At 37.3% G+C, this 19,140-nt stretch overlaps 1 protein-coding gene across 1 annotated transcript in view; it reads left to right on the forward strand.

The window, feature by feature from the left end:
- SYNE1 (spectrin repeat containing, nuclear envelope 1) overlaps positions 1 to 19,140 on the forward strand; it is a 543,966-nt gene that overhangs the window by 182,722 nt on the left and 342,104 nt on the right. Inside the window, 12 exon segments of the mRNA XM_011943785.1 lie at positions 992 to 1,088; positions 1,633 to 1,835; positions 3,491 to 3,655; positions 4,118 to 4,270; positions 5,265 to 5,408; positions 8,076 to 8,249; positions 10,933 to 11,091; positions 11,387 to 11,551; positions 13,200 to 13,334; positions 15,685 to 15,843; positions 16,057 to 16,265; positions 17,248 to 17,356. Coding sequence (XP_011799175.1) covers positions 992 to 1,088; positions 1,633 to 1,835; positions 3,491 to 3,655; positions 4,118 to 4,270; positions 5,265 to 5,408; positions 8,076 to 8,249; positions 10,933 to 11,091; positions 11,387 to 11,551; positions 13,200 to 13,334; positions 15,685 to 15,843; positions 16,057 to 16,265; positions 17,248 to 17,356 — 1,872 coding nt within the window.

Consider the following 19,140-nt stretch of genomic DNA (forward strand, 5'->3'; position numbering starts at 1 on the left):
AATGTTTCCTCTGCACACAAGTATCTTGCATCTCTATATGAAGCATTCATCAGCATGCTATACAAGAATTAAGCTGGTTTTTGAAGGCTAATTTTGTATTTATGACAGTGACATTTATCAAGTATTTTAATAGATTCAAATCATAGGAACTCCTTACACTATTGCAAGAAATTAAAGAGCCTTTGGTGATATGCTGTTAATTATAATTGCATTAATTTTCTACTTTTGAGAAGTAAGAATAATCTTTGAAACAGGCATTATTTTATATTTCTAAAAGTGAACAATAATAAAATTTACCTAAGGACTTTTTTGTATGTTCTCAATTTTATAGTGTTCACTTGCCAGTGGTGATTCTATTATATATATATATATTTTTATATTATATTATATATTAATTATATATATATAAATTACAGATAGATATGTAAACATGTCTTACTGCAATTTTTCTATAATAGGTCATTGAAATGTGAGACCATTGATAGCGTGGATAGAATATGTAATTATTTCCAATTTTTCTACTTACTTTTTATTTTACGGAAAGTATTTGTGCACTGTGTGATTTATTTATAATCTGGAGTTCCTCAGAGCAGTCATTCACCAGGATTAATGTTCAAAGAGCAAGAGAATTCCACAGCTGAAACACAGTGGGACACTTTAAAATGTTCTTCTAAATTTAGTGCTTTCTAAATGTTAGACCCAAGTTCTCTGGAGACATTTCTGTCTCTTCAAAAGGCAAACCCTTGGTTGGTGAAGAAATAGAATGTTTTCTCAGTCCTGAACTGGGTTAGAATAAAAAATGTGAAATCAGTTTATGTGTTGAGAATGATCTTAGGTAATTTGTAACAGTGGAATTAATTTTATATTTTCAGAAAGAGTGAGATTAACAAATTTGGGTAAACTATGATTACAGTTATACTGAAGCAAATTGACTTTGGCATTCCAAACGAGCCTAATGTTTGTTATCTTCTAATCATTCCTCCTTTTCTAGTCTTTTATAGAAAATAGCAAGTTCTTTGAACAATATGAAGTGACATACCAGATCTTGAAACAGACAGCTGAGATGTATGTCAAAGCAGATGGTTCAGGTAAAACATACTACATAATTTGTTGCAACATAGACTTCAGTAGAATTTACAGCCTGCAGGTTTCTGTCTGATCAGATCATTCTTTCTCTCCATGGAATTTTTGTGTGACCTCGCCATTGGCCAGGAGAGCACATACTGAATTCAGTTCCTTTGGCTTTGTACAATGCTTAACCTGCATAATCATTCTCTTTCTCTCTTTCTCTCTCTCTCTCTCTCTCTCTCTGTGTGTGTGTGTGTGTGTGTGTGTGTGTGTTCTCTAAGAGAGAACAAAATAAGCTTTCATTTTCTAAATTGCATCTAAGGATTAAAGGCAAAAGCATAGAATAAGTTGAGTATTAACAATCAAGTAAATCAGTGTAAAGATACAATTTGTAAACTACATTTGTTTTCAATTTGTAATTATGTCTGTCAAATTATTAGTTGGAAATGACCTCTGGCATTTGTGATGGATACTATTGCACACCAGTGTATAAGACCATAGAAGAAAAGGTGTGGAGGATTTAAAATATAAGATAAGGGTTATAATTGGTTTTATCTGTTTCAGTGGAAGAAGCTGAGAATGTGATGAAATTCATGAATGAAACCACTGCTCAGTGGAGGAATCTCTCAGTAGAAGTTAGGAGTGTGAGGAGCATGCTGGAAGAAGTGATCTCTAACTGGGATCGCTATGGCAATACAGTGGCTAGTCTGCAAGCCTGGCTAGAGGATGCTGAAAAAATGCTCAATCAATCAGAAATTGCCAAAAAGGTAAGATTGGTTCATGCGAAAAGAAAAGACATTTGCTGTATGTCAAAATGAGAGACTTTTACAGCATAGCTCACTAGGGGGTCTCATATATTTACAAGTGTTACTCAAGAATCTTGACTTTGCCTGAAAAGTTGCACTTTCAGGTTAGCAATAGACCAATAAATACACTGCTTAATAGAAGCTGATGGAGGGTTGAGTAAATCCAACAGGTAGCAGCAAAGGGGAGGGCAGTATATTATTACACTGAACTCTGCCTATAAAGGGGAGTGACCAGGGCCCCAGCCTTCATGGATTTCCTGATTTAAGAGAGGATGAAAACAACTTTGGTTTGTTTTCACATAGTGCTGAAGCACATACTACTGAATCTATGTGGGAGCATACACCAGTTGAACAGCTGGACCATGACATTTGTATCTCGTTAGATATTCTGTTTTGGATTTTATCAACCCTTAAGCAAGGGTCTTATTCTGGGTAGGAGTGATTTCTTTTTTGGCCAGTTATAAGTGTGTATGTGTGTGTGCCTGTGAGAGGTACTGTTTTTTGTTAATGTCACTTATATGTAAATATCACATGAAATGGACTGATTTCTGCTTTATACTTCCTAATGGAAGCCTGGCATTTTTACATGGAAAATCAATTTATATGTAAGTGATACTAAAAATGCATGCATTAGAATTACCACATGCCATCCAAGATTGGTTCATCTATTATTGTTTGGGCAAGTAGATGTATCACTTTTAAATGTTTTACCATTCTATATTTCATGTAGATCAACTATTCTTGTGTAGCTGAGGGAGGCAATAACCGTGTACCCTTGCCGATTTTGGCTTTTCTGATTAGACTAGCAGTACCCTAGTAGATGTCATCTGTGTTAATTTAATCCAAAGAAATATAACCACCAGAAACAGAAGTGTTCTCATCTATTTATATATGTAGGAAGTCCTCCCACACATGGCTTATGAAATGGATTTTGAATTATCTTTGGTATCCTTGTTTTTCACTGTGATATGTGTTGCGTGTGTGCACGTGCACACATACGCTTTATTTAAAATGAATTGGAAACTGTTTCATTGCCAAGAGGGAACCCTTAAATAAACAAGAAAGTGTGTTATTGTACTAAGTGCTCCTGACTCAGATATCTAATTCAAAATTTTTTTCTTTGATGGTTTATCTCCATGATTGCTAATTATCTTAATGTACTGTATTGAAATTTAAAAATCAAAAGTAACAGGTCAAAAAGAAATTATTAAAGAAAGCTATTCTTTCTTTAAAAAGGAATAAAAGGCCCAACTTTACCACCACACGATCTATGCGTGTAACAAAATTGCACTTGTACCCCATACATTTATACAAATAAAAAAGGAAGCTATATAATTCCCAAATGTATTATGCTTTTATATGACTCTAGCACTGGTATTTACTAGCCTGAAGGTTATGCACAGGTCTCTTACACTTACAGAAATTTAGCTTTTTAATCTGTAAAACAGAAATAACAGAAAGTAATCAAAAATATGTATTTTTAAAGAGATTTATGATTTCTTTTAAAATTCACATGAACATTAAAACAAAAATATTTTTCCTACTTTAGTCACTTTCGTATCAGTCATTGATATTTGGTTTATGGTTTACGATATTGTACATTCTTTATTGTTTAGGATTTTTTTCGAAATTTACCTCATTGGATTCAGCAGCATACTGCCATGAATGATGCTGGCAATTTTCTAATTGAAACCTGTGATGAGACGGTTTCCCGTGACCTGAAGCAGCAATTACTGTTGCTAAATGGGCGGTGGAGGGAGTTGTTTATGGAAGTCAAGCAAGTATGTCTTTCAAATCTATATACACCTCAAACGTGTATTGTTACAAATGTGATAAGTAGTCTGTTTAGAGAGAATTCTATTTTTAGAGCGTGGGTTTATTAAAGCAAAGCATAGATATGTTTAAAACCGGTGTGTTTTATGGTTGATTATTCATTCTTTTCCATGTATAATGGAGGAACAGTACAGAAATGCATTAGTTTGATTAAGGATTATGTTGACATATGGCACCTACTTATATGGAATGATTCTTGTTTCAAATCATATTTCTTCATTTTTGTGCTAGTTTCTTTCTTTCTTTCAAACTAATTGGACTTACTTCAAATTTATCTAAAATGAGAATCAAGGATTAGAGTCTTTCTTACCAGATAACAATTCCAGAAAATATGTGAAAGTGAAAGTTGTGGTTCCAGTGGTCGCAGCTGAATGGCTTTCACGATGTTCCCACCTCCCTTTCCTTAACAGTATGCTCAAGCTGATGAGATGGACAGAATGAAGAAGGAATACACAGACTGTGTTGTTACCCTGTCTGCTTTTGCAACGGAAGCCCATAAGAAACTTTGTGAACCCTTAGAAGTCTCTTTTATGAATGTCAAGTTATTAATTCAAGACTTGGAGGTGAGGGGTTTCTGAATCAAAATGAAAAACCTACTCTATTGTGAGAAGAAAGATCAGCAAGTGTATTCAGATCATTGCAAAAGCTGTTTCTGTGTCTCCTGAGCATCATTTTGACATGTCTGTATGTCCCAATTTGCACCTGTCAGAAAAAATGTATTGAACGTAAAAAAGACATGTCTTGATCATGTAAAGTAACTTCAAATTGTTTTTCAGTTTGGAGATATTTTTCTACAACCAAATTATAAAGTACTAGGAAAAAACAGGAGACATCTATAGATAGCACCTCCACCTAAATACTTTCAATAATAAAGGATTTTTTGCATGAACTGTGGTATTTGCATATTTTGAATAGCCTGCAGCTCTCAGAAATGAAGTAGTGGAAGAATTTTTAATGACATGGTAAGATTTTGCAATATATTGTTACATGAGAAAAGCGAACAACAGTATCATTCTTTTGTCTTTGTAAAAATTTAAAAATGAGTATAAACACAGGAAAAAAAACTTAATGATGTATAGATAAGATGTTGGCTTTGGTTTTTTCCTGTGGGAGAAGACTGTAAGTAATTTGAATTGTCATTATCCTAAGATTTCTAATGTATACGTTTTTATAATGGCAATGAGTTACTTTTTTTTTTTTTAAAGAAAACCAGTCTAATTTTAAAAAATCAGAATTGCCCCACATTTTAAATATACATTTACATTATATTTTATATTTCCATACTACATTAACATGGGGTTTGTTTTGGAAAGTACAAAGGTTATTTCAGCTCATCCTGATGTTCTGGTCACTTTTAAAGGAAAGTTTTATTGACTATATAATATTACCAATATTTATTAGTAATGAAGGGAAGCAAAAACTGGAATCGTCGAAAGTTTAGTGTAAGTATTGGATTTTATACAGTGCATATTGATCTTTGTTCTGCCTTCTGTGGAATCCTGAAACTAAGAGGAAATGTGTCATGTGTGAATCTGGCTGTTTCAATGATTCATGCAGGATATTGAGCAGAGGGTGCCTGTGATGGATGCCCAATACAAGATAATTACAAAGACAGCACACCTCATTACCAAAGAAAGCCCCCAAGAAGAAGGAAAAGAAATGTTTGCAACAATGTCAAAGCTCAAAGAGCAGCTAACCAAGGTGCGAAAATAATTTAATGCACAATAGGCTGTGTGCACCAACAGTGCCTTCAGCTTGCTTGCTACCTCCTTCTCCCCATGGGCAAAGTGTTCACTTGTTAACAATGCTTTTGTTTCTAGTTGGGATTCTTGATTTAGTAACTTTGTCATGAATTAAAAAAAAATAAAACTATGATGCTGATACCAAGTATTACCTCTGTTAATTTAGAAGTATTATAGCTGTATTTTAATAGAAAATTAGATACTTTGGGGGAACAGTTACATGTGATAAAACCAAGAGAGGGAAAGAGAGATAAAGAGAAAAAGGAGATGAGTAGGAGGAAGAAGAGGGGATCATAAATTTAAATGAGAATGTATTAAGATTTGTTTGACATATCTCCACTCCAAACTCATTTATGCAATTTTCTGTAAGTATAGCAACAAAGCCGTGGAAATTCTGCCCTCCTCATCTCATGGAACTCACTTAGGCTTAGAATATATACATTTCGGCCAGGCGCGGTGGCTCACACCTGTAATCCCAGCATTTTGGGAGGCTGAGGCGAGCGGATCACGAGGTCAGAAGTTTGAGACCAGCCTGACCAACATGATGAAGCCACATCTCTACTGAAAATCCAAAAATTAGCCAAGCATGGTGGCGTGCACCTATAATCCCAGCTACTCAGGAGCCTGAGGCAGGAGAATCACTTGAACCTGGGAGGCAAAGGTTGCAGTTAGCCCAGATCACGCCATTTCACCCCAGCCTAGGTGACAGAGCGAGACTCTGTCACAAAACAAAAAAACAAAACAAAACAAAAAGGAATATATACATTTATATCTTTTCTGTACAGGGAACTAGATGGATGTAAGCACTAGTCATAAGCATTTTCTGTTCTATTCAGTGATTTTCCTTAGGAACTTCGGAAGTTCCATTGGGATTTGTTATCTATCCAAATTTGAATTTTAGGAAGATGGTATTGTTTGCAAAGTCCACCTAGATTGGGTAATTAATTTCTGGTAAAAGAGAGAAGTGATTATGATAAATGAATGGAAACATTTTAAAATGAAGAATGGGAAAACAAAGTAGAAACAAAGTAGAAGACCCTGTTAAATAGGAAAGAAAGTAGAAAGGAAGAGAATGACCTTTGTGACATCAGTAGTAGGGAATTAATGAAAAAGAATGCATTCAAAAAGCTAAAATAGGAAAAATCATGACCACAAAAAAGAGAAAATTTTATCTGTCAATCTGGTATGTATGAGAATGTTTATATTCCATTCATTTTATTTTAACATTCAAGTTAGAATTATTTATAATTTAAAGGTTGTGGACAATAATGATAATATTGGCTACTAGTAAAAGCTGCTAAACAATGAGTACAATTTGAAGTCAACATTTCCAATTTGATAACTCCCCAGCAGCTTTCAGGGCCATAGCTGGGCTTACACGTCTTAGGCTGAGCCATGCTTGGGTGTTCAGGGCAATCCCTGAGAAAGCTAATTATCATTTGCCTTTTTACTGTTTCAGATGCAGCATCTTGATAGGTTTTCTCTTGTACCCAGGAGAGATCAATAAAACACACTGATTTGTATACACATTAGTAGACTTTCTTGGTTTTGTTCAAGGTAGTTATATCAGGGTCTTGTTGCAGTAGCAGGATGGCAATTTTCTTTTGATGAGGTATACTTCAGGTAATACATCCTAGAACATAAAAACATTTCTTCATACATAATTCTGTGTTTAACAGTAGAGCAAAATGTTGCCCTCTCCCCTTTCTTCAAGGATTATTTTTGGAATATGCCTCATCTGGTTAGAACATTATTGTCTTTATACTGTATGGAAAACAAAGAATGGCTTACTAACAAATACTGATTAATTTCCTTTCCCTGGTTATCTGAAAGTAAGAAAAGAGGTGGGAAGTTCTTAGAGGATGACAGAGTAGACACCTCCTGGAGCTCTTGATTTCCAGAAGCTAATGGCCTCATCATTAAGACAATGCAGGTCTATAAACTAAAACATATTTTACAAGACAAGTGCAAGTGACAGGTAATGGCTGCATCAATTCAGACTACAGAGCTCTCCCCTAGCATGGGAAGCTTCGTGAGTAAATTGGTATGACTTTAGTGCTTCGGATGAGTAGGCTGTTGATAAGCAGGGAGCAGCAAAGCATGGAGCTGGTGGGAGGCAGGAAAGCACAGGCCTGTCTTGGAAGAGTGAGCCAACAGGTTTCTAAGTTTATCAGCAGTCAAGTGTTCAAGTAGGCGACCTTTTGAAAACAAAGCTGGAAGACACAGGTTGGTCTAGATAATGTAATAATAATTCGTGACTCTCTTAGGTCAGATTTCAAGGCCAAAGTGAAAATGAGTTGCATGGTTTATGAAGTATAATTTGATGCCATCTGGCTCACTAAAAACAATCATTTAGATGAGAAAGTGCTATCCAGATGGACGATTTAGATGAATTTTCATGAGAAAACTCAGTAGCCATTTATTTGTCTCAGTGGTACAGCACTATTATTTTTCATGGCAAAATTTGACAATATAGAGGAAATATCATTAAAGAAATGTCTTTGAATATTTGTAAGCACCAAATGATCATGTCACTAAAGAAAATGTTCCTCAGAGCTATGAACATTCCCTGAGCTAGTGGCACTTAATGGTCTTTCATGGAATTTTTGTCTTTATGTTTTTAAAGGTCAAAGAATGTTACTCCCCACTCCTTTATGAGTCTCAGCAGCTGTTGATTCCGTTGGAGGAATTAGAAAAGCAGATGACGTCCTTTTATGACTCACTTGGGAAAATCAATGAAATTATCACAGTTCTTGAACGTGAGGCACAATCAAGTGCTCTTTTTAAACAAAAACATCAGGTGAGAACAATTCCTTTAAGGAGACAATTATTCTAAAATATGTGTAACAAGACCAGGGTGTTGCTTACAGGAATAGAAATTCAGTTGGGACAAGAAACATTTTTCTAGAATAGTAGTACTAACTCAAAACAAAAATACATGTCTTATCCAAAGATGAAAATCCATTCACTGTCAGTGGAGGGACTATGTGGGCTGTTTCCAGGGAACGGTCTAGCTGGACTCAGGAGCAAACCAGGCTCTTCATCTGAATCAGTAAGTTCACTGAGTTGAGCAAAATTAGGAAACATGGTTTGTTTTGAGCATCCAGCTCCCCTTTCTATCAATGGAGGAACATTGTGGGCTGGCAATACTCAGCAGGCATTTATAAACCTGTGCTGTGTGCACACGTAAGCCATGTATGCTGAGCCCCAAGTACGGAAAGTGCAAAGTTCACAATGTCTCTGTGAAATAAGGGATGTGTTACAGAGATGGAGCCAAATCCACTCTCTAACTTCAAACATTAAGGGTAGCCACAGTCATAGGACTTTCTATTATTTCTCTGCTTTGTATCTATTTAATTTTCTTATAGTGCCTGTCTACTAGCAGTAGACTACATATAGTCTATCCTTTTAAAAATACAAATGAGAATTTAACTTTTTATGGGCTTTCTTCATGAAAGATGATCCCTAGCTTCGCTAGTAGAAGGACACTATAAGAAAATTAAATAAATATCCTGTCTCTACATTAGATAACTAGAAGATAAATACATACAAATTATATATAAAACATATAGAGATGATATGTATATAAAATATATAAATATTTGTGTCATATCTACAGATATAATATTTTCATTCTGATGTTGACTTTCTTTTGGAGAATCCTTTACTGTTACTTCCCACATATAGCTTTAGGCATTACCTGCTGCCTCGCTGATTGACGAAATGGTTAATTTCACTTAAAAAGGCATATGTGCCTTCATTTCTTGATACTTTGAAAACAGATAGATAGATAATTTAGATGTATATTTACATATATATAATAAAAACAATTGCTTTCCATTTTCACCCAGTATCTATAACCTCTGTCTTATGAGATCTTTTCTTTGCCTCTTGGCATACGACAGTATAAACAACCTTGAAACTCTGAAAATGTGTTTGATGTGATAATCATTTTTCTTCGTCTTATTTTTAGTAAACATATTGTATGTATAGCAGTCTCCTACTGAGTGTTGTAGTTAATTGAGTTATTTGTTTTATTATAAATGCACCTATCCATCAGAGGAGAGAGAAACTAATGTACAAAACGTGGTTTGCCACTGCATTAATTGAAATAGATTCATGGGAGGAAGGTGGCATCATTAGTAGAAAGAGCCAAGAGTATCTGAAATGAGTCTGACAGATATTCGGATCTTAGATCTAATACTGCAAATTAGGAAGCTTTGATTAGCTTTAATTTTCTCACTTTAAGATGAAGGCTACAATACCTGAGTTTAAAGCTTATTGCAGATATTACATTAGATACACCATAATGTCACTAGCATATAATAAGTGGCACTATATGACTGATAGCACTATTATTATTATTATTATTATCTGTAGTGAAGCCACAATGATTATACCACCAAAGTGCATTCTCCTTGTATTGGATAGAGATTATCTTTCATTTTTAGACATGGTAACATCTCCTGCATTTCTAAATTTGTGCAAGTTGTCATTAAACAATCTTTCCATAATTAAAATAATATTCATAGCATTATTAATAATCTAATAGTACATTTTGAACTTATTTTACTCTTTTATCTCCTAAGTTTTCAAAAGGAAAAAGTATGTCTTTATTCTGTTTTTCCCAAAACAAACAAACAAAAAAACCATGCTCTTGATATTTGCATCTGGATATCCAAAAATGGCATCCAAATGAGCAGTTTGAAATATATTTTTTTAATGCAACTGAGGATACTGAAATGCAAATGGTGTAATTCAAGTCAAAAATGACTCTCTGCCTTGTACTGGGCTCCATGATTTCCATGCTGTCTACTGCTAAAATCACAATTGCAGGCCACAACTCAGAGGTGGAAGTGTCTGTCAGTCACCATTGCATCTTGTCCTGCAAACATGGGACAGTTGCAAGTCTTCCGCAAGTGCATGGGTCTGCTGCCTTTTTTTATTAGGATCTGAACCCTACCATTTCATTAATAAGACTGATAGGTTATACACCTTTAAATACTGTAAATTTAAGATACACAAAATACATATATCGTGCATCTCTTTCAGCAAAGTGAATGTGCATTGATGCCTAATTTGTTTAGTCACATTAAAACCTGGTATGTATTCACTGATTTCATGATTGTTCTCTCAATAAACTATAGGCCTATCACCTTTCTAGAGAAATGCAGACCTAGACAAATAATTTTGATGCTCTGTCATTTTCTTAACTACAATAAAATTTACATGAGGTATTTAAAAATCTCAAAAAAACTTTCTGTAACATTTAAATGCTTTATATAAGAAAGCGCTGACTTCAGTGATTATTTAAAATTGGGATCTTTTGAAATGTTCCACCACACTTTTGGTTTTACTTATTGCTGATTAGAAGCCTAAAAGCTATATAATATTGTTCTTCTTATCTGTAATGATCACTGTCTTTCTTTCTCTCTCACTCTGTCTTGTAAATAACATTGTTGTGGGGTTTCCTTTCCTTATAGGAACTGTTAGCTTGTCAAGAAAACTGTAAGAAAACCTTGACACTTATTGAGAAAGGCAGTCAAAGTGTTCAAAAGTTTGTGACCTTGAGCAACGTGTTAAAGCATTTTGATCAGACGAGGCTACAAAGACAGATTGCAGATGTTCATGTTGCTTTTCAGGTAATTTGCTCTCTCTGCTTTAGAGTTGTGAGCCAGGGAAAATGCAGAGTGAAAACAAGAAGCCATCACTCGCGCTTTCGGTCTTGCTAAAATGCCTCATGTGCTGGTGTTTGGAAGCCAATCATTGTCCTACTTTTTTACCTAATATTAATTAATGTTGAAAAGAGTTCATTATTCCCATGATGATGAACTGTCTTTTTTCCAAGTGCTTTTTAAATCAGTAATACCCTCTAACAAAATGATCCTTTCAGTAATGAGAAAGCAGCATCACATTGTGATTGTTTTTCACATCAAGAGTATGGTAAAGAAAACTGGAGATTGGAAGAAGCATGTGGAAACCAACAGTCGCTTGATGAAGAAGTTTGAGGAGTCTCGAGCAGAGTTGGAGAAGGTGCTGCGGATTGCTCAGGAGGGCCTGGAGGAAAAGGGGGATCCGGAGGAGCTCCTGCGGAGACACACTGTGAGTCCACCCTTTGGGGGGCACTTGACCTGAATACATGGACAAATGACCTTGGATGAAAACCTTAAAAAAGGCACGCTGATCTGATACAGAAGGAGAGCGGGCAGATAAGTCTGGAAAGCAGAGACCTTTTAGATATGAGACCCACAGATATGGTGAACAAAAAGAAATTCAAGAGCAGTTAGTGAGCTGACTTGTCATTGGCCATTCCTAAGCCCCCAGAATAGTAGAGAGTCATAGAATAATTCAAGTTCTCCAAATTACTAATTCATTATTTAGCTGACAAATTCTTCCATAACTAAAGATTCTTTTAAATCGGTAACTCCAGGTGACTGGCTAAGTCCTTTATGCTCATTTTATACATCCACCATATCATAGTATAGATACTGTGTCACTTGAAGTCTGGTGGCTGATACACAACTTGTCCCAGTATTGTAAAGCCATCTTCATGTTTATCATCTCAGTATCAATATTGAGAACATTAGTCTTAATGTTTGTGAATGGTATATGGAAATAACCAGCACTCTGAGAACGTGTATTTGAGTTATCTTTTCTGACATTTCAGTGGCTATTTGTATAAACCACTCTCTCAAATGATATATGCAATGTATTTGTGATTCAGCAGACTAGATTTAGGGTTAATGTCTGTGACCACAAAACACAAAACATCTCATTCAGTTTATTCACCTCTACAGTATGGTACTTTTTGTTTTGAATCGCTGTTTTTACAAAATACTTCTGCATGTCTACTCCTAAGACTGGGTGAGACTTAGTCATATGTAATATTGTCTTTATCTTCTTGGCAGTCATAGTGAGATATCGTAGATGGGTGGCTAAAACAACAGAAACTTATGTTCTCACAGTTCTGGAGAAGGGAAGTCTGTGATCAGGTGCCAGGATGGTAGGGTTCTGGGGAGGGCTATCTTCCTGGCTTGCAGATGGCTATCTTTTCCCTGCACCCTCACATGACAGAGAGAGTGAGCTAGCAAGCTTTCTGGTGCTCCTCGTCATAAGGGCACTAATCCCATCATGAGGACCCCACCCCCATGACTTCATCTGAACCTAATTACCTTCCAAAGTCCCCATCTCCAAATATCATCACATTTGGAGGGTAGGGCTTCAACATATGAGTCTGAAGAGGAACACAATTTGGTGCGTAGCATGTATGCCTGTGTGTGCACATGTGTGCTTCTCTGTGCACTTGTGTGAATGTGACAGTGGCTCATGATGAAGCATCAGGCCCTGAAGCACTGTGGTTGGGGAATGTGGAATTATAAGGCTTAGTCCTGGCTTCTGTCCTGTTCTTCTGACTTCACCAAAGGGGAACCAACGCTCTATCACTACAGAATCAAGGTTTTGGCATCTCCCCTTGGAAGATGAGATATTCCTTTTGGAATATTCTACCAAATTTGAAAACCACAAAGAATTTTTCTAAAAAATAAAAAAAAAAACTAGTAGAATTTTGGATATGATGGCTTCTGATTCATAACTATAGGTGCACGTAGTTCATCCTTAAAAAGCAATAGTGGGTACCTGGAAATCTCAAAGAGGGCAGTAGCTAGCTTAGAGGCTGTTTGGAGGCTGATCGTGCCTGATGCTGCCTTTTCGTCTGTCCAACACTCTTACCCACTTTCCCCCTCCATGTCAGGAGTTTTTCAGTCAGCTGGATCAGAGGGTGCTCAATGCGTTCCTGAAAGCTTGTGATGAACTCACCGACATCCTTCCAGAGCAGGAGCAGCAGGGGCTTCAGGAAGCTGTTCGAAAGCTCCACAAACAATGGAAGGTGAGTCAGGACAGGACGGAGACACCGTGCATCCTCAATGAAGGGAGAAGCTTGAGCGTGTTAAGGTCCAAATGTAAGAGAAATTTAGAAATTCCTGGAAAGTCACTGTAACTATTTCCCTCATTTAAAAAATCGAAAAACTGGACTTAAATAAAACCTGATAATATATGATAGAATTGTGTTATTCCTATTTGTTATCAGCATCAATGTTATCCTATTACTCGAGCATTCTTTTTGGTTTCCTGTTTTTTTTTTTTAAATCCTGGGTGACAAGAACGTTTAACTTATTCAAGCAACATTTCGTAAGCTTCTCTCTGCTGAATAAATCTTGTTAGGTATACCTACTGAAATCATAAAACATGTATTTATTGTTTCTCCCCCCAAAGATTTTACCATCTAGTTGAGATAGCTATGATCAAAAAATATGAATGGAAACATTTTGTAGTCAAGAATTCAATGATGAACAAAGCATATTCCTCTTCCTCCCAAGAGCTTAAGAGTTCAGTAAAGGAGATAATTAGTTGTAAATAATACAAGTATAATATATGACAAATCCAAAAGTGCATGTATTTATGAAAGCTTTGAAAGAGGGAGGTGGATCCACTTGGAAGTTGGAAAACAGTGAATCAAGTAACTAGTTTTGAGCCAGAACTTTAAAGAAGAAGCAGAAATGGGAGTAGGCAGGGGGTGACACAGCAGCACAGAAGAGAGAAAGCAGGAGAGTGTGCAGGGGGACATGGGGGCCCATGGGCGTCCATCTGACTTGTGTGTCATGGGCTGTGGAAGAACCATGGGAGATGAGCTGGGTCTATCTTTTGGAGGCCAACTTCAGACTGCATGTCAGATTCTGGAAGTAGCTGCAGCACAATGGAGACCCATGCAAGGCTGTCTGCCTCGAGGTAGACAGGAGGAAGACAGCTCTAGCTGTAGGTGAGTGTGTTCTACCTTGAGGTGATATTTCACATGCGTTATATGGAGTTCAGAAGATAGGCAGCTGAAATTCTCTGCATCAGGTTGCCTCACTTTGTGTATTTCAAAATCTCAGTGGTATAAGCTAAATAATTATCCCTGTGCACAAGAAAAACACAGTTAAAGAAATATCCTTTTTACTTGCTAAATTGCTAAATTTGAAAATTCAAGTTTTTCATTAAAAAAAAGGATTATTAAAGAAATCCAAACTTTGTTAGATACATTTGAAGCATATCGTATTGTAAATGTATTACAGAATAAAGACTATAACTGAAGATTGCATTTTATTACACACACATACACACACACACCCCCTCTAGGATTTAATCTAGGTGGGACTTTCCATAGGCCCACCTCATTTTTCTCATCAGTCATCTTAGTATTCTCTTTCAAAGGTAATCCTTTCAAATGCCATAGGATAGAAGTTAGTTAAAATTAATGATGGGACTAAAGTTAATGATGAAGCTTATGTTTATAATTAAAAAGAACATGAAAAGTTACGGATTGTTTGAGTGCTTGCTTGTTTCTCAGGGTATGATCTAAGGAAAAGAGGATATGCCAGGTGGTCAGCAGCCTGAGCTATAGTTTTCTTTTTTTTTCTTTTCTTTTTAAAGCTTTTTTTCACTAATAAGCTTTCCTCATGTTGTTCCTTTTTGAAGTAGGTATAATATCTGCCCCTCCTACCTCACAAGGTCATTGACAAAATCAAAAGGAACACATACAGGGGAGAGGGTATGATTTAAATCTATGGTAAAATCCTAGCTTTTGTACTTACCCCTGAGACTTAATGATGTAAGCTGTAAAATAAGAACATTAATACTGTGCAGGACTGGCCAGACTTGGTGGCTCACGCCTGTAATCCCACCACTTTGGGTGGATCACCTTGGTCAGGAGTTCAAGACCAGCCTGACCAACACGGTGAAACCCCATCTCAATTAAATATACAAAAAGTGGCTGGGCGTGGTGGTGCTGACTGTAGGCCCAGCTACTCAGGAGGCTAAGACAGGAGAATTGCTTGAACCCAGGAGGTAGAGGTTGCGGTGAGCCAAGATCTCACCACTGTACTCCAGCCTGGTTGACAGAGCGAGACTCCATCTCACCCCCACCCCCGCAAAAAGGTACCGTGCAGGGCTACTGTGAGAATTAAATCAAGTAATCACCGAGAAAACACCTAACTCACAGCAGGCTGAAAGGATTTGCTGTGGTCCTGGTACTTGGAAAAATACAAAGTAGAGAGACCAGGTGTGGAAAGTAGTGACTAATTCACACTGGCCCTAAAAGGAATATGTTATGGATTTTTTTTTTTTTTTGCCACTTCAATTGGGAATATACATAATCAGGAACATCATCCTAATTTTCTGAATCTTCCTATGGAATGTAGGATCTTCAAGGAGAAGCCCCTTATCATTTGCTTCATCTGAAGATTGATGTGGAGAAGAATAGGTTCTTAGCCTCTGTAGAAGAATGCAGAACTGAGCTGGATCGAGAGACCAAGCTGATGCCCCAGGAAGGCAGTGAAAAGATAATTAAAGAGCACAGGGTACGTCTCCCACACCACAATGTGGATAGCAATGTCAAGTCACATTGTTCCATAAAGGATGTTACTAATATTTTGATTTGGGTCTGGAAAAAATAGCTTAATTACCCTACCTTGGTAGTCTGCGTGGGAATCATCCTTTGGTTTTTCTGTGAAAAAAGTAAAAGTACTGTGTGGCTTCTCACAGGAATTATAAAAACATTTATTACACATTAGGTTTTCTTCAGTGACAAAGGTCCTCATCATCTCTGTGAGAAAAGGTTACAGCTCATCGAGGAACTCTGTGTGAAGCTCCCAGTCCGGGATCCAGTAAGGGACACACCTGGAACCTGTCACGCAACTCTCAAAGAGCTCCGAGCTGCCATTGACAGCACTTACAGGAAGCTCATGGAAGACCCAGACAAGTGGAAGGACTACACTAACAGGTAGCCTCGGAATGGTCTCCAGAGAGCGGTGTAGTCAAACTTCATTCTGTTAGTTCAGAGATCATGATAAAACAAGAAATAACATATTTCATATTTCTTGCTCATATTCTTGTACAAAAAGTCCTTCATTTAATAAAAAGAATGGATTTTAGTCAGAATCAGGGTGAGGCAGTTTGTTTTCAAGTGACCCAGATGTTATCTCTTTGAGGCAAAGTTGGCCAATCCCTTTCTCCCCAATATCCTTATGTATTAGTCCTTTCTCACACTAGTAATGAAGACATGCCTGAGACTGGGTAATTTATAAAGAAAAGAGGTTTAATTGACTCACAGATCAGCATGGCTGGAGAGGTCTCATGAAACTTACAATCATGCCAGAAGGGGAAGCAAACATGTCCTTCTTCACATGATGGCAGGAAGGGGAAGTGCAGAGCAAAAGGGGGAAAAGCCCCCTGTGAAACCATCAGATCTTGTGAGCACTCACTCACTATCGAGAACAGCAGCAGGGGGGTAACTGCCCCCATGATTCAATTACTTCCTCCCAGGTCCCTCTCCTGACATGTGGGGATTATGGGAACTACAGTTCAAGGTGAGATTTGGGTGGCATCACAGCCAAACCATATAACCTCATATCCCTAAAGGGTGGCTTCTTCCTCTATAGGTTTGTGTCTTACCCTGGTGGGGACACACGAGGCCAGACCTCAAGTGGTCCCTTCCTTCTTTCCAGGAACTCATTCCCTAGAACACATCTTTTTCCTCAGCTGAACTCCCCCACTACCCCGCCCCTAGTAACTGAGCACAGAGGTGGCCACCCCTGCCCTTCAACATGAGCTTCATGTTAAAAGAATAGTTTCCAGAAAAGGTGTTAATCAATTTGATAATCACATAATTGTTAAATTTCCATGAATGAATTCAAAATAGAAAGCACACTCTAATCATTCTGGTATGTTCTCCCTTTAATAAGAAAGTGCTAATGTTATTTCAGATTCTCTGAGTTCTCATCTTGGATATCTACAAATGAGGCACAATTAAAGGGGATCAAGGGTGAGGCCATCGATACTGCCAACCACGGAGAGGTTAAACGTGCCGTTGAAGTAAGTTCAAGGTCATTATTTGCTAGAGGAAAATTTCCCATAATAAAAAAATAGTGTTTGAGAATTTAACGGTTGTCTCCTTTTTCCTTTCTGGAAAGAAAAAATAAGTTCTTAAAAATTATCTTTAAAATAAATCTCCTCATATTACTGTGGAGCATTGTAGAGTGTTTTCCTATTGAATCCTTGGTAGCTTTGAGAGTTAGTCATGCTCCATGGTACCACAAATTCATCTTCAGCTAATGGAGAGTCCTGAGTGGAAAATTGCATGCATGGGCGTATAACCCAGTGGAGATTTAAGAATCATCATGGAAAACAAGAACACTGTATGCTTTTATACAATACATTTTCAGCCATGCAAAAGGCAGGTCACAAAAAAATCAGGGAATTGGGCAAGGTCTCTAGGCATCCTTTCTATGTGACATTAAGCTGGATTGGTTCATTTCAGCCTCTATGAGTGTGGGTGCAGCCTGAGGAACCCTGCCAGGGCCACAGAGCCCCAGGTTCAAACACAGTTTGCATTCTGTAAATGGCACTCTCTCACTCTTAGACACATAATACTGTAAAAAGTCTTCATCTTTCAACATTTTTAAGCCTTGCAAGTCACATAGTTGCCACATAGTTGCTGTTGAGGACAATACATTTCCTTTCTGTTCCTGTCCTTTGAGTTTTTGTTTTTTTGAGACAGGGTCTCTGTCACCCAGGTTTGGACTGCAGTGGCACCTTCATAGCTCACTTCAGTCTCAACCTCCTGAGCTTAAGCAATCCTCCCACCTCAGCCTCTTGAGTAGCTGGGACTATAGTCACATGCCACCATGCCTGACTAATGTTTGTAGTTTTTGTAGAGGTAGGGTTTTGCCATGTTGCTCAGGCTAGTCTCAAACTCCTGGGCTCAAGCGATCGGCCCCACTTGGCCTCCCAAAGTGCTGGGATTACAGGTGTGAGCCATTGCCCCTAGCCCATTTCTTTTTCAATTAAATTATACAATCCCCTCAAATGCTAGTGGTGCTCAATGTCATGGTATGCATGTGGAAGGATATCTACATTTGCTGCTGGTTACTTTCATCGTACACACAAAAAAATCACATCCTAGAATGAAGAGATCCCTGGGGTCTGGAGCCAGCAGTTTCCTGTCCAGTGTGTATTTGCCCTGGCAAAGCCCTGGAGTGGCCCTGGTTGGAGACCCCTGCTCCCAAGCCACCCCAGAGCTGCTGTAGGGAGGACAGGCTGCTCCAGTCACCTCTCCCTCAGTCAGCAGCCCTGCGAGATCTAAAACCCTGGAGTCTTTCTAGCATTTTCTTGTCAATAAAGCCTCCCTTCCTAAATTAGAACTGTGCTCCCATTTATACCTCTTGCTATATGGGATATTGGCTTCTAAAAGCTAATAAAAATTAAGCAGAAAATATAAGTTAATGAAGTTAAAATAAATCTTTAGAGCATCCATAACAATATTCAACAAGTAGACTGTTCAATAAAAGAAATCAGCTGATTGAAAAAAAAGAACTTTCATTATTTTTTCACAAAATACCATCTTCTTTCCAGCTCACAGGAAGTGAGATAACAAAGTGTATGTATGTTATAGTTGCCAATTGTGGCGTCTCATGTTTTTCTACAGTATTCTTAGAATCATCTTTTTTATCATCAAGGACATATCTCTAAGTGTCTAACCAATCTAATTATGAAGCTGATTTTTTGTATAGACAACAGTATTCTTTCAAGCACTTGTGGACTTTTGTTAAAAATATGTACACAAAGTAAAATAAGCAGGCACTGTATTGTTGAATGAT

Source organism: Colobus angolensis, unplaced genomic scaffold (assembly GCF_000951035.1).
Source record: "Colobus angolensis palliatus isolate OR3802 unplaced genomic scaffold, Cang.pa_1.0 Scaffold221, whole genome shotgun sequence".
NCBI lineage: Eukaryota > Metazoa > Chordata > Mammalia > Primates > Cercopithecidae > Colobus > Colobus angolensis.